Genomic DNA, 21546 nt, shown 5'->3' on the forward strand with positions numbered 1-21546 from the left:
TTACCTGTTTGGGGCTACGGGGCCATGTTTGTTCTGCAACCCAAAGCTTGGGTCATGTATGTGGCCTGTAGGATGATATGCATCCCTCCAGGTGGGAGTGTTGGTTGAAATTGCCAAAAAAATTTTTTGGGGGGTGAAAAGGGGGATTTTGTTAAAGCACGGGGATGGGACCCTTGGGCAGGAAGAGTGGCCCAAATTTCCAAAATATTTTGACGTGTGCGGACAGGAAAGTGTCAGAATACCGGAGAATGTAGGGCTCGTGGCTGTGAGAAGAAATGGGGACGTCCATGTGCTGTGTGCCAGGCCTGGGGGGCTGTTCTTGTGGTCGGAGGTCTCCGTAGCCCTCTGAGGCAGGGCTTCGCCGATGAGCAGTCGGAGCGGAGTCTGGGGTGCTGCCCAGGCTCGCAGAGCACAGGCTGGGATCGGAGCTCCAAAGCCCGGCTCTTTTGGTCTGTCTCCCACCCTTGTGTCTCTGTGGGCCGCGGGTTTAGCGGAAAGACCGAGAACTAACTTCTAACCCTTAGTGGGCTACTTGAGTTGAATGACCTTGGTTACGGTGTCCTGGGGAGCCTCAGATTTCACACAGTGGGTAGCAAGCCGTCCCAGGGCTTTATTGAGCAAACGGACCAAGTGAAATTCAGCACCTGCCATGGTGCCCGGCCATGGGGTGTTCAAGAGGCGTTGGTTCTCATTTCCACTTGAGACGTGCAAATGGCTAAAAACCATCCGGGCTTGAGAAGTCCTAACTCCTTGAACACATAAGCCTTCCCTCTGAAAACAAAACAGTGTGTGTGATGACCTAGGGTAGAGGTGTCTTACTGGCCAGTTAATGGTAGTCGTTAAACATTTGCCCGAGGCTGTAAGAAGTCAAATAAATAGGTCCTAAGACAGGTCGAAAGGACTCCCATTCATTCCTGGGTTCTGAAAAGCAAATGCGTAGGGCACACAGGGGGTGCTGGGTGGGGAGGAAGGGGCCCGTGGGATGCCCTCTGACACGTGGCCAAGAGGGTGCGATTGGGCCTCGCCTTCACTGTATGTGGGCTCTTTCCCTGAGAAAAGACTCCAAGTCATGTGTGCTTATGTGTGTGGTGTGTGCTGGGCATGTCTGTGACTGTGACTGTCGGTCTCAGTGGCTCAGCCGACCCAGGCTCCCTGCGCAGAGCCTTGAGGAGAATCAGCTCATTCTCGGAGATTGGGCCATTTTCTAGGGTGCTGCGTGTGCCCAGGGTTCCCCGGGCCAGGGCAGTGCCGTGTGGCCATTTGACGTGGCTGAAGGCCAGGGTAGGTGAGCTGATGGGGGGGGGGGGGCACGGGGGAGCCTGCTTGGCGATGGGGTGGGGCTCCAGTGGTCCAGGTTGGGCTACTCTGCTCCTGTCTCTGGAGGCAGATCAAGGGTTGGCAAGAGCCTTCCTAAGTTCCTCACTCCTCTTGTGGTCAATGTCTTCCATTTCCCGCAGTTTCTGCAAAGGGCATCGGGGAAAGCTGGGATTCAGGGCCAGGACCTGAGGAGCCCCAAACCTGGGCGACGGGTGCCCTGTCCACTCACGTCTCATGCTGCGCACGCCCGGCAGACCCTCCCCCCTCTTCCCTGTGGCTTCTACCTGGGAGATCTCCGCAAGGATGATCCCTCGGTACTGTCTTCCCTGTCCCAGCGCCTCCATGTCAGCCAGGAATTCTTTCCTGTCCTGGATTTCCTTTACCACTGGACAGGGGAGAAGGGCCGTCAGTGTACAGGGCAACGGGGGCCGCCAGGCTCCCGGGAGGGGTGGCGGGGACAACGGGTTGCTCCCTTGGGGAGAGGAAGCGTTTCTGCGGTCCGTGTTCCCCACTCGTTGGCCCTCAGGGTTACTCTCCATCCCCCCTGATTGTGGACCCCTCTGCCCACCTTCCCGGCCTAGGTGGCCCATCGGTGGCTTACATTCTTCAAACCGGTCCAGCTCAGGGGCTGGGTCCTCCTGTCGCACCGGAGGGGGCTTCCTTTTCCGTTCCTCGGAGTCCTTCCCAGTGGCAAAAATGTTTTGGAGTCTTCGCTTCTCTTTCTCCAGATCTCCTACAGGGCCCAGAAATGGCCTAGTTAAGGCAGGCGAGGCACCCCACTCGTGGTCTGAGCTCCTGGTTGGGCATGCTTGTTCCGGGGTCCCGGCGCCTTGAACCCCGGGAACCCCTGAGTTTGTCCTGTGCAGACAGGCAGGAGGGGGAAGGGCCGAAAGAACTAAGGTCGGAACCCACACGCTCTGGTGCAGAGCGAGGCTGAGAAAACTGTGGTCGCCGTGGAGGCGGCCTGCGTGTAGAGGCCACGTGGAGCTGTCGGCAGGTCTGGGCCAAGAGCTACACCGGATGCCAGGCAGGGAGCGAGGCAAAAGGCTCCAGGAAGTAGGTTGGCGTGCCTACTGTGTGGGACTGTGTGACCTTAAGAGAGCAGGGGCCCTGAGATCTGACAGCCAAACACTCGTCAGGGACTGGTGGACTCTAGTTAATCATTACAGAATTCTAAAAAAAATGAAAAAGGACCAGTTCACCGGTTTCCTCTACACCCTGAACACCCCCAAGCTAACAGGTGCCCAGGCTCAAGTACATTAGTACAAACAGTGAGAGAATTTGGTTAGACAACTTGCCCTGCCCTACGGGCCGCTTGGCCCCCGGCCCCCTCGGGGAGGGAGGTGGAAGAGGGGCTCTCGAGGCCCTCTCACTTACGGGTGGCTTGAGGCTTGAATGGTTCCCGGCTATAGGCCCCGCCGGCTTGGCACACACTGGCAGGCCGGAGGTGGGGCCGGGCCACCAGGATGGGAGGCAGGTAGATGGCCGAGGCCGGCTGTTTGGGAGGCAAGACCCTCTGGCTGGATGTTGGGCTGCACTGGAGGGGCAGAGTGTCTCCTCCTGGGAAAGGAAGGTTCGAGGTGGAGGGGGACCCACCTGGCTTTTTTTTTTTTTTTTTAATTTATAAAAGTCATACCTGCCTGTTACAAGCAGTTAAACAGTGTAGAAGTCTTCCCTTCTCCCCTCCAGTCCCCCACCCCTACCCCATAACGAGCAACTGTTATAATCTGGTGGTCTCGTTCCAAACTTTTTGATGTTAATACAAACATGTTCAAAGATATGTGTGCATATATGAGCTTCGTTTTTCAAACACTGGACCATACTGTATTATATTCAGTAATTGGCTCTTCACTTAACAATTGATCATGGACAGTTTTCCAGATCACTTCATTTATACAGAACTTATTTTTTATAGCTATATACTAGTTCGTAGAATGGATACATTATTTATTCAGCTAGTCTTTTAATTTCAGAAACTCAGGCTGTTTCCTTTTCTTTTTTTTTCCTGCTACTTCAAACAATGCTGCAATAAACATTCTTGTGCATCAAGCTTCTAGACTGCTGCTTTTATTTCTATAGGCGGATTCCTAAAAACTGCTTGGTCTCTAGGCAGGGAGGGATGGTTCCGATGGTGATACACACCAGTCCCCCTGACTGTCCTTCCCTGCTGTCTCGGCCCAGATCTGGGGATCCCCCTCCAGGCCAGCCAAGTGTATCACCTCCTACCTGGTTGACTGGCCCCTGCTCTCAATTGCCCCAAAGCCCAGCTCGGAGCGGCCCCCCCCCCTGCATTGTTTTGATCTGGCCCCCCATCTACCACTTCCACCTTTTCCAGCCTTCTATCACCCACCCAGCAAATACGTACCGAGTATCTGCTCTGTGCCGGGCCTAGGACACTGGGGGTAAAGTGGTAAGTAAGACAAAGTCCCCTCACGGCACTTACATTTGGGGTCGGAGGAGTGTGGATGATGAGTAAGTAAAATACATAGTTGGTTAGTGACGGTACAGGGATGGAACAGAGGAGGTCAGGGCAGAATTTACAATTTTAAGGAGGGGAGGCAGGGAAGGCCTCATGATGAGGTCAGCCCCCAAAACGGTGAGTTGCTCTGTCGTGCAGATATTTTGGGGAAGAGCATTTCGGGCAGAAAGAACAGCTGGAGCAGAGGCCGGGAGGTGGTCACGCGCCTGGAATGTCTGAGCAACAGCCAGAGGCTAGGGGGCCAGGAATGGAGTGAGCGAGGCAGGAGTATAGTGGGAGCAGAGGTCAGAGGTCAGGGAGGGCAAGAGAAGTTCAGGGACCGGCAGGCCTCCGGAAAGACCAGCTTTTACTTTTTCTTTATTAATGTTTGTTTATTTTTTTTTAATTTATTTTATTTTTTTTTTTTTAAATTTTTTTAACGTTTATTTATTTTTGAGACAGAGAGCATGAACAGGGGAGGGGCAGAGAGAGAGGGAGACACAGAATCTGAAATGGGCACCAGGCTCTGAGCTGTCAGCACAGAGCCCGACGCGGGGCTCAAACTCACAGACCGTGAGATCATGACCTGAGCCGAAGTCGGACGCTTAACCGACTGAGCCACCCAGGCGCCCCAATGTTTGTTTATTTTTAATGTTGACTTCTTTTTGAGAGAGAGTGAGCACACGAGAGCAGGGGAGAGGCAGAGAGGAAGGGAGACGGGAGAGAATCCCAAGCAGGCTCCGTGCTGTCAGCGCAGAGCCCGCCTCTGGGCTCGAGCTCACGAACCGTGAGATCGTGACCTGAGCCAAAATCCACTGGCTTTTACTTTGAGGTGGGAAACCATCGGAGGGTTTGGAGCAGAGGAGTCACATGACCCTTTGGTTGCTGCTGAAAGTACCGTGTGGGGGGGCCCGGGGCAGAGGTGGTCAGAGTCAGGATATGGTTTGAAGGTCAAGCAGACCCACGCTGATAGGTTGGATGTGGGGTCGGGGAGAAAGACGAGAAGGAGCCAGGGATGATTCAGAGGTGTCTGTCCCATAGGCCTGGAAGATGGAGTTGCCATTTTTCCCCACAAACGAGCCCCTTCTCATACCCTCTACCTAGAGCCACACCATGGCCTTCCTGCTCTTCTCTGGAGAGACGCCGTGCTTCCCAGAATGTCCCTCCTGCTCCCTCCGCTCCCTCCTTCCGCCTGTCCGGTGCGGTGTGCCGTCCCATCCCCCGGCCTACCCTCAGCAGATGATTATGGCCTGAGTAATTCTGGGAGGTCAGGTGAAGGAGAGGAATTTGTGGCTAGCAACAGAATTTGAATGAAGCCTCAACACAAGTAGGATTTGGTTAAGAGGAGACAAAACGAGACGGGATTCCAGAAGAAAGCAGACCCAACACAAATGAATGTCTGGAGACAAGTTTTTAAAAAGAAAACTTAGCAGAAGAAAACTGTCAGGCAAACCAGTTACTTGCCTAATGAAATCAGTCCTTCAGTAAATATCGAGCACCTAGGTGCTGGGGGTCCTGCGGCGAACAAGGCGGACACAGTCCTTCGTTTCCTGGAATTTATTGGAATTTCTAGCACATTCTCTTTGCAGTCCTGCTAGAGGGGCCACCAGATTATTAGTGGATTGCTGAGTGCGGAGATAGAGTTACATGATGCAGATGTATGAAGGCACCAGGCTCTGACAGCCTGGGCTGTCCTTGTCCCCAATAAGTCCCCTGGCCACTGCTGGACCGGCACTGCTAATATTCGCCTCTCTGACACTCTCTTCCCTTCGCTTCTGTGGCTGCTCAGGTGCCCTCCCACAGGCACCCTCTTCCGTACGTAAGGCAATCACTTCTGGTAGATTCAATAGAGAAGGTTCTGACGTTCTCTCTCTCAGAGGCAACTTCACAGGTCTCTGTTCCGATCCATTAAATGCTGATTCAGTGAGACCTCAGAAAGCAGGGTAGTTTTCAAGATCTCAGGGCGCACCTTGCTACCGTGCCCATGTACTTACACTTTGTTGTTTTCCTTAAAAATAACTAATACAATGGGCAGTCAGAGGTGAGCGGTGGGAGGCCTTTGCATACTCCTCCTATGTTGGAATCCTGCCACTTGTCTTGCTTCTACTAGCTAAGCTGTGAATGAATAAAAGTAGGAGTAAGACACACAGTCCTTTCCTCTGGAGAGCTCATACGGTATGTGTGTAACAGACTGCAGACATGACCACGTGGAGACTATTTTGGTCGGGCAGGACGTCTCAGCTGGGCTGTGATCTCTTGGAAGGATGGCTGGAGACAGATGGCAAGAGGCTTGTTGTTGTGCTAGGACCCGTGTCCCAGAAAGAAACAAAGGCCCTGAACGATCAATTCCCCAGGAGCAAGGGTCAAAAATACTATTCAATTTTTTTGGTCTTTTTTTTTTTTAATAGAATTTTTAAAAGCTTATTTATTTATTTTGAGAGAGACAGAGAGAGCGAGAGTGAGCAAGCGAGCCAGGGAGGGGCAGAGGGAGGGAGGGAGAGAGAGAATCCCAAGCAGACTCCAGGCTATCAGCGTGGTGCCTGATGGACCTGAGCTGAAACCAAGAGTCAGTCGCTTAACCAACCTAGTCACCCAGGTAACCCTTTTCGTGGTCTTTAAGAGATTTTTTTCTTTCTGAGAGCCCAAGCAGGGAAGGGGCAGAGAGAGAGGGACAGAGGCTCTGAAGGGGGCTCTGCGCTGACAGCAGTAAGTCTGACGTGGGGCTTGAACTCGTGAACCGTGAGATCATGACCTGAGCCGAAGTCAGGCGCTCAACCCACTGAGCCACCCAGGTGCCCCTGGTCCTTTTAAACGAGATCCCCAACCTCTGAATATGGAGGAGCATTAAAAGTGTGGTCCAGAGTCCCTCCGCCCAGGAAGCCTCTGTGGATTGCCTCTTACTTTTCATGGTGTCCATGATGTGTCGCTGTTGGAAGTTTGTCAGTTTGGATTCCTTCATCATCACTGCAAAGGTAAAGCACCGCTATGAGGTCTCCCGGACGGCAGACACAGCCCTTCATCTCACCTTATTCTAGTGTAAAATTGTATCCCCTCCTAACCCCATTCCGCACCTCAATGCTCCTTCCCTCCCTTTCCTGCTTCATTGTTTTTTCTGTAACACTTACTATCATTGAAATTCTATATACTTACTGTCACTCCTACTAGAATATGAGCTCATGAGAGAGCAAGATTTTTCGCTGTTTTTTTTTCTTTTCATTTCTTTTATTATTAATTAAAATTTTTTTTAACGCTTATTTATTTTTGAGACAGAGAGAGACAGAGCATGAACGGGGGAGGGTCAGAGAGAGAGAGGGAGACACAGATTCCGAAACAGGCTCCAGGCTCCGAGCTGTCAGCACAGAGCCCGACGCGGGGCTCGAACTCACGGACCGTGAGATCATGACCTGAGCCGAAGTCGGACGCTTAACTGACTGAGCCACCCAAGCGCTCCATTTTTTTCTTCTTTTCTTTTTAACTGCTGTGTCTCTGGCACTTCGAACAATGTCTAAAGCACATTAAGCAGGTTTAAAATTTTTTTTGTTGTTGAGTGAGTGAACCAATGGACAGTATTTTATTAAGCATGTGCCAGGTGCTGGAGCTACAATCGTTGAGCCCAAACAGGCACAATCCCTGCCCTAATGGAGTTCGTGATCTAGAGGGGTAGGTGGCTATTAATCCAGTGGGAGACAACTAAATATCTGACTCCAGGTTGTGTTGTCCATTGAGGGACAGGGTATTTGGTAGTGTGAAAGCACGGAACTGTTGGTTCCACTGTGGTGGTGGGTGGGGAGGAGATCAGGCTTCCCTGGGGAAATTGAAAGCGTGATCTAAGGGACGCGCGGGAGTTAATCACTTCAAAATTCTTATTTCTTTGACTTTTGGCCACTTGCAAGTTGTAGGATCCCCAAACCTTTCCGAACCCCAGGCTTCTTATCTGTAAAATAAAAGTAGCAATTGCTAAGCACAGATCATGTAAGGGATAACTGAGTTACAGAGGGTACCTGCTACCACCACTCTTCTCCGGTCCTTTAAACACACTGACCTCTGAGCAGCTGGCAGGTCCCGGGGGTGTAAGTGGCTGGCTTGGAGCAGCGCCAGAACCCTGTTCCTTTGGTCACTGCCTCCACCCTTTCCTGGGAAGCCATGGAAGGGCCCTGAGGAGGGAAAAACGCAATGACAACCCCTGTCTCCTCCCAGGCCCAATTTCTGCTCCCGCGCCCCCAACCTCCTCGACGCCACCCAAAGTCCGGGAGTGGGGGGTCGAGTCTCAGCAAAAACGTGACTCGTTGCCGTCAGTATCGCGATAGTGCCCTTCCCCCCCCCCCACCCCCACCCCGAACAGATACACAGGCAGATCCTCACACATGAACGGAGACCTCATCCTGACCCGACGCCTGTGGCAGGGAAACAAACCCTCTCTGGCGGAAAGGGGAGGTTAGGATAAGCCGTGGTCCGGACAGAGCCCGTTGGGGGATAAACCAAAATGGAAACCTCACCCTAAAGTAAGACCCCGCTGGTGCCTCCTCCCCACAGGGAGCAGCTGGGCTCGGGAGACCGTAACCACGGCCTCGCGGCGGTTGTGCGGCGCCTGGACCCCGCGCGAAACCCTCCGGACCTCAGCGACTAGAGCCCGCCCCCAGCGGCTCCGGCTACCATGGGAACGGGCACACGCCTCCCGGCGCGTGCGCACAGTTACGGCTTCGGCCTGCCTACCGGAAGTACTTGCCTCTGGGTCACGGCGCAGGCGCAGAGCACGCGTGGCGCCGCTCGAGGCGGAGGCGCGCTGTTTTCGGGTCTCCGCGCGGGTCCCTGGCGCGGAGTGGGGTCGCTGCGGCGCCGGCGTCATGTCAGATAACGAGGACAAGTGAGTGCGGGAGCTTGGGAAGGGGCGGGTGAAGCGGGAGCCTGGGTCGAAGGAGGCCGAGGAGCCAGGCTCGAGGGGCAGTGTCTTGAGGGGACTGCGGGTGCTGAGTGGGCCCGCGGAGCTGCGGGGGAGAAGGGCGGGGGGCCGGGAGGAAAGATCCATCCAGAGGCCCGGCTCGAGGAGCAGTGAAAAAGGTCTTTCAGCCGACTTCCAGCGAGCCGGGCTCCGTGTCTTGTAATGAGAGTATTGAGGTGAACTAGGCATAGTCTCTCGTCCCCGGGGGCGCCCTTTCTAGAAGAGGGGACAGGCCCATAAACAGATAATGCAGGGTCGTGTGAGAGTACGTGGTAGACGTACGTAGTAGAGAAGGAGTCCAGGGGAGAGTCTGGCGAGACTCGGGGGGGGGGTGGTAAAGGTCTGGAAGGGTTGCAGGAATCTCGGTGAGAAGGTCGTGGCTTGGACTGGGGTGGCACTAGGAGAGGTGGTGACGGCAGGTGGTGTTGAATTCTGGATCGATGTTGAAGGTAGAGCCCAAAGATTTCCTGATACGTGGGGTCGGAGGAGATGCGTCTTACGAAGATGAAAATAGTGGAGTCATCAGCAGTGTGTATATGAAATAGAGTATACTGTATTTAGTCAAAACTAAGAATCAGGTGAAAACCTCAGGGGAGTGTCGGTAGAGAAGAAGAGATGGCTGGGGACTGTTAGGGCATTCCAGCATTGAGTGCCTGTGGGGAAGAGAGGGGGAAACCAGCATAGGAGACTGAGATGGGACAGCCAGTGAGGTGGGGGAACCCCAAGAGAGAGGTGTCCTTGTAGTTAAGTGAGGGCAGAGTATTGAGCTGGGGAGTGTGTGTGTGTGTGTGGGGGGGGGGTGGTCTGGTGTGCCAACTGAGAGATTCAGCTAAAGGAGAACAAGACTTGTCCGTTGGATTTAGCAACGTGGCAGCCATTAATGAACTTGAGAAGGCTGGTTTTGCTAGAACTGTGGAGGTAAAAGCCTTGCTGGCATGAGATTATGACACAACTGGAGACAGAAGAGGGACAGCTTTCATGAATTTGGCTCCCAAGAGGAGCATGGACATAGGGCTCGGTGGGGGGTACAAGCGAAATAAGTTTTGTTTATTTTTTAAGATGGGAAAATAACTACATGTTTATATGTTGATGGGAATGATCCAGTAGAGAAACAGTGATGATGAGTGAGTCCTAGCGAAATTTGGGGGCTGATGGGGGTAAGGATGGAAGTAAAATGGAAAAGAAGTTTGATTCACTCATTAAGTAGTTATTTATTGAGTCAATTCTACATACTGAGTGAGATACGGGTATCTGCTGTCTTTAAAAAATTTTTTTTTAACATTTATTTATTTTTGAGAGACAGAGTCTGAGCGGGGGAGGGGGAGAGAGAGAGAGAGAGACAGACAGACAGACAGACAAACAAGATCTGAAGCAGGCTCCAGGCTCTGAGCTGTCATCACAGAGCCTGAAGCAGGGCTTGACCTCACAAGCCGTGAGATCATGACCTGAGTCGAAGTCGGATGCTTAACTGACTGAGCGACCCAGGCGCCCCTCTGCTGCCTTTGATTCTAGTAAGTGATGCTCCAACTAACTGCCCTCTTCTTCTTGTACAGTTTTGATGGTGACGACTTTGATGATGTGGAGGAGGATGAGGGGCTGGGTGACTTGGAGAATGCCGAGGAGGTCAGTATTTAGCTGTGGACTCCCCTTTTCTGCAGTCCAAGCTGCCAAATAACCCGGCCGGTGATAATCGCCTGAATGGATCTGCCTCTTGCGGGTCACATCCCCTGCCACAAGCACCCCCAGTTAGAGTGAGCAGTGTTCCAGTCCTGGGTGGAGGAAAAGTCCTACAGGGTGGGCCATAGCCTGTGGCTTTGGGGGCAGTCGGTTTACTGATGCGTGAAATATCACCTTCATTCATTCAGCAAGCGTGTGTTGATTGTTTGTTATGTGTTAGGTGCCCTGTGGGCAGGGTTTACTTAAGGAGCCCTGGGGAGAGTGATCTGGGATAAAGCTGGAGAGGTAAGGGCCCACATCAGGCAGGATTTTATAGCCTAAAGGCACTTAGAAGCCACCACGTGTTGTGGTTTTTTTAAATATTTTTAGATTTATTTTTTTAAAGTAATCCCTACACCCAGTGTGGGGCTGTGGGGCTCAAACCCACAACCTTGAGATCAAGAGTTGTACTCTCTACGGACTGAGCCAGCCAGGCGCTCCCACCGACAAGTGTTGAGCCGGGGAGTGGCACTATCCCGTGTACACTTTAGAAAGGGCATTCTGGCGTCAGAGTGACGAGTGAGTTGGGGAGGAGCGGGAGTTAAAGACAGAGACCTTGAGGGTCTCTCCATCTAGGCGAGAGACCCGTGGCTTGGACTTGGGTGCTGGTAATGTAAGTGATAAGAAAATGGACAAAAGAGGTATTTTTGGTGGATTGGAGATGGAACTAAGAAAGTGGGAGGTGACAGGGGTGACCCCCAGGTTTCTGACTTGTGTCACCAGGTGGATGGGTTACGAATTTCATGAATGACATTGGGCTTTCTGTGCCGTGACTGATGGAGGAAGTGCTTTATGGCTCCTGGAAAGGGAGTGATCCCTCAATTATTTTAGGCTTGGAAGCCGAAGCCCCCATTTTTGGATTTTCTCTTTCTTTTGCACGGCACTCTCGGGTACCTGTTCGCTGAGTCAGAAGCGTCCTCCCCTGTCCTGGTCGCCTACCATCCCTATTTGGTTGATTTTGCCTCCTACACATGGTCCAGCCCTGTTGCTGTTTCTCCATTCTCAGTGCTTCAGCCTGGCTGAGGTCTTTATTCCGCTTCACTCACTTTGCTGCGGAAATGTGTTACTGCTCTTCCTGCCGTCAGTCTCCCACCACTCTGCTGGATTGGCCATTCTGCTGCCACAGTTTCTCTTACCTGCCTACCTGATTGCTTACTACTCGTCTTCCTCTATGGTCTGCTTCTGCCCTTACCCTCTACAGGATATGCTCGACAGAGCATCTGTAGGGATACCTTTACATTTTTTTTTTTTTTAAGTGTATTTATCTACTTGGGGCGGGGGAGAGAATCCCAAGCAGGCTCCATGCTGTCAGTGCAGAGCTCACACAAAGCTCGATCCCCTGAACCGTGAGATCATGACCTGAGCTGAAATCGAGAGTCAGATGCTTAACTGACTGAGTCACCCGGGCGCCCCTCTTTAGTTTTTATACCACGTATGTTATTTGTTAATTTTCTTATCTCTTGTAATACAAGCTCTATAGGGGAAAGAATTTTTATCTGTCTCACTCTTCTATTTCAGGCACTTAGAACACTGACACGTAGTAAGCACTCAATAAATATTTGTTGATTTAATTCTTTTTTTGTTGTTTATTTTAGTAATCTCTACACCCAACACGAGGCTCGAGCTCATAACCTCGAGATCAAGACTCACATGCTGTATCCACTGAACTAGCCAGGCGCCCCTAATTCTTTATTTATTATAGAATTTATTCTCTTGCCTAAAACCCTTTGCACACCTTTTGCTCCAATCATACTTCACAACTCATACATTGTCTCCCACCGCTGTGCTTTTGTGCCTGCAACTCAGCCTACCTGGACTGCCCTTCTGTTTCTCGTTGGCTTGGCAGCTCCTACTCCTTCTGGAGTTGCTTGTTTCGTCTCTGGACAGCCTTCCTAACCCCCAGCATGAGTGTGATGTCCCCCCCCACCTTCTCGTGAACTTCATTGTCCACTTGCCGACCTTTGTAGCACCTGCTGCTTTGTTTACTCTTGTCTCCTCTCCTGACTGTGAATTCTTTGACAGCAGAAATGCTTCACTTGCTGTCTTATCATCCATTATGATGTTTGGCACATGACAGATCCTTCATAAGTAATTGTTGAATACACGTGAGCGCCTGTGTATCCTTGCCTTCACTTTGACTTTTTAGCCACTTGACCTGTTGATTCAGTTACCCTGTCTGAAAGATGGGGTGCTTATTCCTTGCCCCCTACTTAAAGAGACTTGTCTGTGCCGAAGGACTTCTTGGCATATGGCTAATGTTCTGGGGCCACCCCATCTCCAGGCCATCTGCTTCCCTCTTCCGGATGAGGCAGTTGGCTCTGGAATCCCAGTCGTGGTTCTTCTTTTTCGCTAGGTCTGAGACTTTGACCAAGTTAGCTAATGCTCTGAGCCAGGCACTATAATGGCCACCACGTAAGGTTATCGTGAGAATTAAAGGAGGTGTCACTAACTGCAGGTGTGCATGCTGGCACGTGATAAGCAGTAATGGTAGGGGGGATTGTAATCATTGTCATTATCGTCCTGCCCCTCAACCCAGAAAATACACCTGAGACTTTCCCTCTTTTCTGTCTTGGCGTCCAGGAGGGCCAGGAGAACGTCGAGATCCTCCCCTCTGGAGAGCGACCACAGGCCAACCAGAAGCGAATCACCACACCGTATATGACCAAGTATGAGCGAGCCCGTGTGCTGGGCACCCGAGCCCTCCAGATCGCGTGAGTATATGCCCTTTCGTGATCTTTCCTGTCGGTCAGGCCACAGTAAGCTTCCGAGCTATTGATGTGGCCCAGCCGGCACCTGAAAACACTCTCCCTGCTCTCGCATGCTAAGCAAGGGTGGTGCTGTCTCTGTGTGCCGGGCACTGTTCTAGACTCCTGCCCTCAGGGAGTTGGTGATCCAGTAGGAGAAATAGGACGTGAACATCTGAGGAGCCAAATAACAGTCCAATAGAAACATAAGGAAAGTACAGAACTCGGGTGCCTATTAGGTTAGTGAAGCAAAACAAAGAAAAAAAAGTGTGAGTTCAGGGAGCTATAGACCATCGTGGGCTGGTGGATCAGGGCTGCTGTGGCAGCACCTGTCTGGCTTAAGGTGGTTCTTGACCCGACGTGGACGGTGGCCAGCCCAGAGGAGTGGGGAGGCCCTCCATGTAGAGGCCAGGCTAGAGGAGCGAAAGCACAGGGCAGCCTTGCCTTTCTCCTAAGTTTGAACCCAGGAGAAGAATGAGAAGGTTCAGGAACTAGCCAGTGGACAGGTGATTCTGTCATCTGAACGTGAAAATGTCCGATGGCTGCACATTCCCCCTGTCGGCCATAGGCACTGTGGGCATCTGGAGCCTGTGTCTGCAGGGGCCAGCCAGCCTGCCTGCCAAGGCTGTGGGCGAACAGACCTGAAAGCACCCTCTCTGTAGGCAGGTGGCTTTGAGAGAGCAGGGACTGTCGACGCTGGGCCACGGACGCTTTTCCTCCCACACTCCCTCTTGGGAGTTACTCTTCTTCCTACGGACCAGTGAGTCCGGGAACAGAGGGAGGACACACGTGCTCTGCATACTCTAACAGGATGTCCTCCCCAGGGAGAGACAAGGCTGAGGAAATGAACCCCCACCCCAACGTCTTACAAGCTGGTATGGGAGATGGGTGTCTGGTCGGATGGACGCATCAGGTAGGGAATCGTGGAGAATTGGCCAGAAACGCTGGGGTCAGCTCTGTGGAGTGCTGATGCTAAAGGAGATTCTAATCTGTGTGTTCCCTCATTTGTTTTCAAATAGCACTGGGCTTTATCCCCCTTACTCCTGTGGGGTAAAGATGACCACCATGTGCACTTCGAACAGGGTTTTATGGGTGGGTAACCCTGTTCCTCGCCTTCTCTAAAGCAGTAGACCTCTCCCCGGTCTGCTTGTACTCTTGGCTGGTCTGGGCGGAATTAGGGCTGCACTCAGCATGACAGTTGGGATAGTCGCTGGGTCACGATCCCGTGGGTCTGCACCATCAGTTATGGCAGCCACCTGCCGCATGTGGCCATTTATGTTAAGTAAGATTAAGTGAAATCAAAAGTTCAGGTTTTCAGTCTCATTAGCCACATTTCAGGTGCTCAGTAGCCACGTGTGGCTAGGACTCCATAACAGAGAGCGCAGATAGAGGACGTTTCCATCATTGCAGAACATGCCAGTGGGCAGTGCTTATCTAGGCTAAAAACGATCCAGCGGAAAGAACTTCTCAATTATCTTTCAAGCAAAGAGAATGATCGTATGCAAGCTTAAAGTCTTTCAGTGCTGACTGAGGTAGTGTGCTTGCACCCGCTGGGGATGCAAAGATGATTCCAGATGGCCACAGTCCCCCCCCCCCCCCCCCCCCCCCCCCCAGCCCAGTCCTCCAGGTGTTTGCTGCCTTGGGGGAGATGGCTCACAAATAACCAGAACCCAAGGCAGACGGGAGCAGTGCTTTCCAGAAGGCACGAGAAAGAGAAGGGAGTAGTTGTAGGGGTGACTGGGAGAGCCTCATGAAAGGATTAGAATTCAAGAGGGATGGGGAAAGGCATGTGGTTTTGAGGGTGACCCAGGTGCCAGAGACAGTGCGAGGAAAGACAGGCAAGCGTGGATTGTGGTGGGGGAATGGCAAGTAGCTAGGGGCACAAGGGGCTGGAAAAGATGTCACCGGTGCCTTGAATGACAGGTTCAGGGGATCGGCATGCGTTTGGTGGGCAGGGTGGGGCACTTGAAAGTTTGGAGGCGGACGTTCAGCACGCTACCAAGACCCGTGTCCTGCTTTGCTTTGGGAGAGAAGCTTGGTTCAGCTTAGTTGGGTCTGTTGTGCCCCTTCCAGTTAAGGGTTAGGATGCCGTCTGGTGGTTCCCAGCGAGCCGTAAGCCCTCAGACAGCCAAGGGCTGGATCTCGTCCCCTAGTACCAGGCGTGCGATGCTGCAGCTTGTTGGTGCTGAACAAATAGTTCTTGGATTTTTTGGATGAAGTCTCACTCTGGTTTTTTAGCACCACCTGGTGGCTGATGTTTGACACAGCCACTTCCTAAGGATCGTTGCCAAGTTTGTGGGGTCACTGGTGCAGACGTAATACCTGAGGGCACACTCATGATTCGCACATTGTGTGCACAAGGCTGGATGAATGAACTTGGATTATTCCTATCTTGAAAGAAATAAGGTGTAGGCAGATTAGGAAAAACAGTTTGCTACGTTTTTTAAAGCTTTAAATGTAGGGAAGGACTTACATACTTGAGAGGGGATATAGGGAAAGTTAAACATTTGGTCCCTGCCCCTGCGAAATTTTCAGGGCTTTTGGAAGTAACAGAAATCAAAATAGTAATAAGATTAGTCAGTTACACTGTGTAAACTGGTGGCTCTCAGACCGGCTGATGATCAGAGTCGCCTGGTAAGCTTTGCAAATGGAGGTTCTCAGGCTCCTTCACCAGAATTGCTAGTCAGGGGGTCTGGAGGAGGAGCTGCGAGCCTGTGTTTTTAGCATGCTCTCCTAGTAATTCTGGTGATTGTTAGGTTGGGGATCCGTTAGTATAAACTTGTGCTGAAATCATGAATGGTGGCTTCCTAGAGGAGGTAGGCCTAGAGTTGGCATTCCTCCTGTTCATTTTTAGAGCCTCTTCTGAAGAGCAGTTGTTGTTAGGGCATGTGGCCCTGGGTCACAAGGTGCTCTGGTCTAATGCAGAAAACTTCAAATAAGCAGCTACAGTACAGTGAGATCGAGAAGCTTGTGTCAAATGAGTCAGGGCACTGAGCATTTTCAGGGCGGACGATTTCCAGAGTGGAGACATGTGAGCCCCTCCCAGGCTTGTAGGGAGAGGAAGAGCTTACAAGAGGATGCAGAAGGGAAACAGCAGGGTGTGTACAGGGAGCCTTGGGGGCGTGGTAAGGCGGGAACGTGGGATAAGTACAGGCAAGTAGCATGAGAAGGTGCACCGAGAAGGACGAGCAGGAGCCAGACTGGGTTCTGGCTGATGGCCGTGGGGCGCCATGGAGGGTTGTAGGCAGGTGCGTGCCTGATTGCAGGCCCCGCATGGAGGCTGGAAGAGTAGGACGGCGAGGGGTGTTGCCGAGGTAGAGAAGGAAAATGAGCTGGCTGGGCCCTGAGGCAGGCCTGAGGAGTTGGGTTAGAGCGAGCCTTTGCCTGGCCATTCCTTGGTGCTGGAATACTCTGCCGTGGTTGCCGGGCCCAGGAGTCTGTGGTCGGCTCTGCCTTTCTTAAGTGTATGGATCTTTAACTTATGGGTCTTTAACTTATTAGTGGGAGGCATTACAGCACAGTGGGTAGGAACATGCGGGATTCAAATGGCTGTGTGATCTTGGCAGATTACTGATCTCTCCGTGCCTCAGTTTCCTCATCAGTAAAATGGAAATAATAGCAGTACTTACCTCAGAATGGGGTCATCCCCATAAAGAGCTGAGAACAGCATGTGGTTCTTGGTGAGCCTTTACTTGTTAGTAACGTTTTAGTGTCGTAGGTGAGGCAGGACTGTCTCCCGTTTTCAAATGAGGATACTGAGATTTGGAGAGAAATTCAGTGTGTCTTTGGAGGCAGAATTTAAATCCAGTCTCCTGGTTCCCACTTGCTTCTCCTCACTATGGCAGCGCCCCTGAACACGTTCCCACCCTCCCATGCCTGCCTGTCTCCCTGGAAGGTGACCTTTCTAGGTGAGGACTGGGATGCTGATCTGATCCTATCTGTGAAGTGAGCCCCCTGATTTCCTGCTGGGCCCTTCTCCCCCAACACCTGTCCCTGTACCTACAGGATGTGTGCCCCTGTGATGGTGGAGCTGGAGGGGGAGACAGATCCCTTGCTCATCGCCATGAAAGAGCTCAAGTAAGTCACCCAGATCGTGGTTCACTGCTCCTGAGCCCTGCGAGGTATCCCCCAGGTTCTCTGCTGCACACCTCTGCCCCACACCCCTGCCTGGGAGGTGAGGTTCTTGTTCCTCTTGGTCCTTAGTTTGTTCTGGAGTCAGCCCGCCAGGCAGGGGGGTGGGAGGGGGCAGGCAAAGGGGGAGGGCTTTGACGAGGCAGGGTCCTCTCCTGTCTGTCAGAATCTCCCTCTTCCTGCTGCACTTGGCCTTACCAGTATCCCTCCACACTTCCCCTCCTCCCCTCTTGAGCCCTCGGATGGCAGAGCCTTTCCAGAGCCACCGTCCCTGGGACGCAGGAACTCTCTTTTTATTGTAATTTCTTTTCCACACCTAGTCCTAAGAGGATGCTGCTACGACTTCCCTCCCCTTGCATTCTGCACACAGCGTGTCCCTTCTGCTATAGAGCTCGGGTCACCAGCCCTCATATACTTGTGACTTCTCCCTGCCACAGGGCCCGAAAGATCCCCATCATCATTCGCCGCTACCTGCCAGACGGGAGCTATGAAGACTGGGGGGTAGACGAGCTCATCATCACCGACTGAGCTGGAATCATCTTCTGACTGTGCCTCATCCTAGTTTCTATTTTCACATTCTTTATACATGTAAATAATAAACCGTTCAACCTTTCATCCCCCTCTGCCTCCAGCTCTCTGTGGTGCCCCCTCGCTCCTTCCCTGATAGCACCCTGCTGCCTGGCGGGTGCACCCATTCCTGTGGCCCCATGACTGTCAGCTCAAGAAGCACCAGGGGCCTTACTCCTTGTGGATCCCCCGCATCCCTCCCTCCATCTCCCTGTTCACCAGCGCAAAGGCTGCTGCAGGGAGACACCTCAGCTGCCTTCCCAGCAGACAGACGAGTCTTTGTGCCCAGGGAACTGGTTGCCACGGAAACCCCCAATTTCCTTTCCAGTGGGGACTGGCTTCAGGGGCTTCTCCCTTCTCAGGAGTATCACAGAGCAGGTCTCATCAAGCCACCCATTGTTTCCTGAGGACCTGCCTCGAGCCTCTTATCGTGGGCTCGGATCCCCTTTCAGGAGCTAGTGCCCCAGCAGGAAGCTTGGGGATGCAGTGATCTCCCGCCCTCCCCAGGCAGAGCCCTGCTGGGCAAGGCAGCAGCTGGAGCGAGGACTGAACACCTGCCCACCCCTGTCCCAGCCCTGTCCCCACTCCCCAGGTCACCGCCCGTACACTGCCTTCCGTGGCCTTCTGGTCCGCCTCCGCCATCCTCTCTCCTTCCCCACCTCTGGAAGATGTCCTTTCCCTTCTGTGTAGGGCCCATGCTCCTCCCAGACCTTGACTGGGATGATGGTGGGCAGGGAAGCAGGGCTCCTGGGTTCCAGGTGTGACATTAAATCGGGACTGGAGCTCCCCTTCCTCTGCCCTAGGCTCTCCTGGGTCCTGTTCTCTTCACCCTGCTTACCCAGCTTGCAGTAAGACCAATCACGTTGCTTCCCCTCTCCCTTGTGGGGACAGGAAGAGGGTGTATCTTGATACCAACAGAGATAGAGGGGACGGTTGGCTCCCTGAATATTCCAGCCTTGCCCTCCATTCTGCTGTCAGCTCCCCTTCCAGGAAGAAGAGGGGCAGGCTTGCCTGACTTCTGCAAGAGGCAGGGCCTCCTGGGTGGGTGCTCTGTGGACAGAGTGGGAGTAATGAGCGTCCCCGGGGGGCGGGAGGGGTGCCTGCCACTCTGAAGAAGGGTTAATCCGGGGAGCAGTGGACTTCGCACCCCCTTCCTCCCTCCTCCAAGCCTGTGGAGTCCTTTAATCAAGTTGGGTGCTGAAATTCCAGCTCTGAAATGCCGCCTTTGTGCTGGCGTCCAGGCGGCCGCCCCAGAGCGCGGGGTCACTTTCTCGGCCCCGATCCTCTAAATGGTCTCTTTGTTCCTGCTGGGCCGCTCAGTATCAGATGTGATTAAAGGGAGATGGGGTTTGGGCGGGGGAAGAGAGAAGGGGATGGGAGAGGGAGTAGGGGGTTAACCCTTAGGGGATAGGGTGTAAGGGAGATGGAAAAAGGGGTGGTTTTCCTCCTGTCTCCCTTCCCCTCTTCCATGGAGTCCGTCCCTTGCTGCTCAGCTGGCCAGGCTGGGGCATAGCCTCTTCAGTCCTCGCCAGAAACATGTGGCCCCATCTCTATGCACATGGGGCCACTGCCTTGCTGAGGCCCAAGCTCATCCAGAACCTTAGGTCTAAGGGGTGAGCACAAGCCAGGTCTTCCAACTTCTCCAGGGTCATTTGTCCTCTCTGGGGCCACTTTCCCTCCTCCCGTATCCCCAGTGACTTCCCAGTCCATCTCTGTCTCATGAGAGGCAGGGTCCTGGTGGTGGCAGTTTCATCTCGATGAGGCCCCTCCCCTCTGCCCTGCTGGCTCTGTGTCCACAACCCCACTGACAGCAGGAGCAGTGAACGGACTGGAAATGGACCAACCACCTGCTCTTCAATAGAGGGGAAAGGGTGGGTTGTAAAAACTGCGAGCACCTAAGGTTAGTACTGATTGATCCCTGACAAAATTCTAGAACAGGTTGTTGCATGTTTGAAAACACATAGCTAATAAAGAGGAGATCCAGGAGCTGTCAGGGTTTCTAAGAATATCGCCAAATGAGCCACATTTCCCTTTCTCAAAGGTTACTGGTCTGGTAGGTTGGTGGGATAGAGCGAATCTTGATTTTAACAAGGCATCAGGCCAGTCTCTGCATACAGCCACAATGGAGAAGTTTGTACTTCTTTTTTTTTTTTTTTTTTTTTAAATTTTTTTTTTCAACATTTATTTATTTTTGGGACAGAGAGAGACAGAGCTGAACGGGGGAGGGGCAGAGAGAGAGGGAGACACAGAATCGGAAACAGGCTCCAGGCTCTGAGCCATCAGCCCAGAGCCCGACGCGGGGCTCGAACTCACGGACCGCGAGATCGTGACCTGGCTGAAGTCGGACGCTTAACCGACTGCGCCACCCAGGCGCCCCGAGAAGTTTGTACTTCTAAATAGATTCCAAATTGATCCGACAGTCTTCCCCTAAGAGTGCAGATAATAGAACCGATGATGGAGAATCTTCAGTAGTGTATACGGGCCTGTCCCTGTTCATTTCAACCTTTTTTTTTTTTTTTTTTTTTTTAAATTAGTGACTTAGGATATTCAAGTCTGCAGATCCATAAAGCTCGGAAGGAGCGCTAATAAGTTGGACCCAGAATTCCAAGACTTAATAGAGGTGGGGAAATGGTCAGATCCCACAAGATGAAATCTGTTAAAAATCAGCATAAAGTCCTGCATTTATCCACAATATAACAAACGAAGACCCCAGAGAATAGCTTCTGTATAGTTTGGGCTGGAGCCCACAGATCGAAGAAACAGATGAGGGGGCTGAGGATGCTGGTCTGCAGCAGCAAGAGACATATCACCAGGTTACAAGCAGAAGTGTGGCCCGCAAGCCATGGGCAGGTGAAAGTGACAGTGGTTCAGAGCACAAGCTCCAGAGTCCCCTGGCTTCAGATTCTGGCACCAGCCCTTCTCAGCACCCACCTCTCGAAGTTTCGCAGCTGCCCACGGGGAAAATAGGGAGAATGAGCGGGTCCACTCTCTCCTGAAGGCCTGAATGGCAGAAACCACTTGGCCGAGCACTTGGCCAGGGAGCGCTCAGTGCATGGTAGCTGTTGCTGTTGCTACGCGCGGGGTCTAAGGAAGACTTCCAACCGCCAGAGCCATCCATCGGTAGAGCGTGGCGATAAAGAGGTTTCCCTGGTCCCTGAGAACTGTCTGGAATGGCACCGAGGGGAGAGCTCTTGGGAAATGAGCCCTGGAGGATTAGGTCGCGTGTCTGCCATCCCGGGTTTATACCCAGACACAGGCAGCTGCCACGAAGACTTGGCTTGATCCTGGAGTGGACCAAGGTGTGTGTGTGTGTGTGTGTGTGTGTGTGTGTGTGTGTGTGTGTGTTAGGGGAGAGGGGGCACAGAGAGGGGCGCAGTGAGCGAAGGCCCATCGACACATCCTAAAGGACAGGCCTGCTGGCTGCAGGCAGCCAGATGTCAGGTTTGACCCCCGCCCCTCTTTCAAATTCCCACCCCCTCTGCCAGGCAAGTAAGAGGGGCTCCTTGGAAGGTGCTCTTGCTGAGTTCCAGCTGGACGGCAAATGAGCCACCTGCAGCGTGGGCACAGCTGGGCTGGGGGAGAGCTCCCGGCTGAGGCCTCAACCCCGAACTCAACGCTGAGCCCACGGGGATGCCGGCCGTCCCCATACCCTGCCTGGCCTCCGCCTTCTCAGG

The 21546-nt window shown here is 52.8% G+C and overlaps 2 protein-coding genes across 2 annotated transcripts; one reads left to right on the forward strand and one right to left on the reverse strand.

Moving 5' to 3' along the window:
- Positions 1-732: 732 nt before the first annotated feature.
- CB4H22orf23 (chromosome B4 C22orf23 homolog) lies at positions 733-8376 on the reverse strand. The gene is made up of 7 exons (XM_030320583.1): positions 8272-8376; positions 7818-7929; positions 6677-6739; positions 2695-2877; positions 1919-2050; positions 1602-1702; positions 733-1460 (listed from the first exon to the last, which is right to left on the reverse strand). Exons 2-7 carry the CDS (start codon positions 7918-7920, stop codon positions 1389-1391), a joined length of 654 nt encoding a protein of 217 aa, XP_030176443.1. The 5' UTR covers positions 7921-7929; positions 8272-8376; the 3' UTR covers positions 733-1388.
- A 149-nt stretch (positions 8377-8525) lies between these two features.
- Positions 8526-17920, forward strand: POLR2F (RNA polymerase II, I and III subunit F). The gene is made up of 5 exons (XM_030320586.1): positions 8526-8639; positions 10268-10337; positions 13011-13141; positions 17180-17251; positions 17743-17920. The coding sequence occupies exons 1-5, from the start codon at positions 8620-8622 to the stop codon at positions 17831-17833; spliced, it is 384 nt and encodes a 127-aa protein (XP_030176446.1). The 5' UTR covers positions 8526-8619; the 3' UTR covers positions 17834-17920.
- The last annotated feature ends 3626 nt before the right edge of the window (positions 17921-21546 follow it).

Source organism: Lynx canadensis, chromosome B4, assembly GCF_007474595.2.
Source record: "Lynx canadensis isolate LIC74 chromosome B4, mLynCan4.pri.v2, whole genome shotgun sequence".
Lineage (NCBI taxonomy): Eukaryota > Metazoa > Chordata > Mammalia > Carnivora > Felidae > Lynx > Lynx canadensis.

Bases quoted from the DNA above. Each gene is read 5' to 3' on its own strand.
- CB4H22orf23 (XM_030320583.1), bottom strand. From the start codon at position 7,920: ATGGCTTCCCAGGAAAGGGTGGAGGCAGTGACCAAAGGAACAGGGTTC. The intron at 6,740-7,817 runs GTCAGTGTGTTT...TTACCTTTGCAG, and splicing joins GACCTGCCAGCTGCTCAGAG to TGATGATGAAGGAATCCAAA. The intron at 2,051-2,694 runs GTAAGTGAGAGG...TGGGCCCTGTAG, and splicing joins ATTCAAGCCTCAAGCCACCC to GAGATCTGGAGAAAGAGAAG.
- POLR2F (XM_030320586.1), top strand. From the start codon at position 8,620: ATGTCAGATAACGAGGACAA. The intron at 13,142-17,179 runs GTGAGTATATGC...CTGTACCTACAG, and splicing joins ACCCGAGCCCTCCAGATCGC to GATGTGTGCCCCTGTGATGG. The intron at 17,252-17,742 runs GTAAGTCACCCA...TCCCTGCCACAG, and splicing joins ATCGCCATGAAAGAGCTCAA to GGCCCGAAAGATCCCCATCA.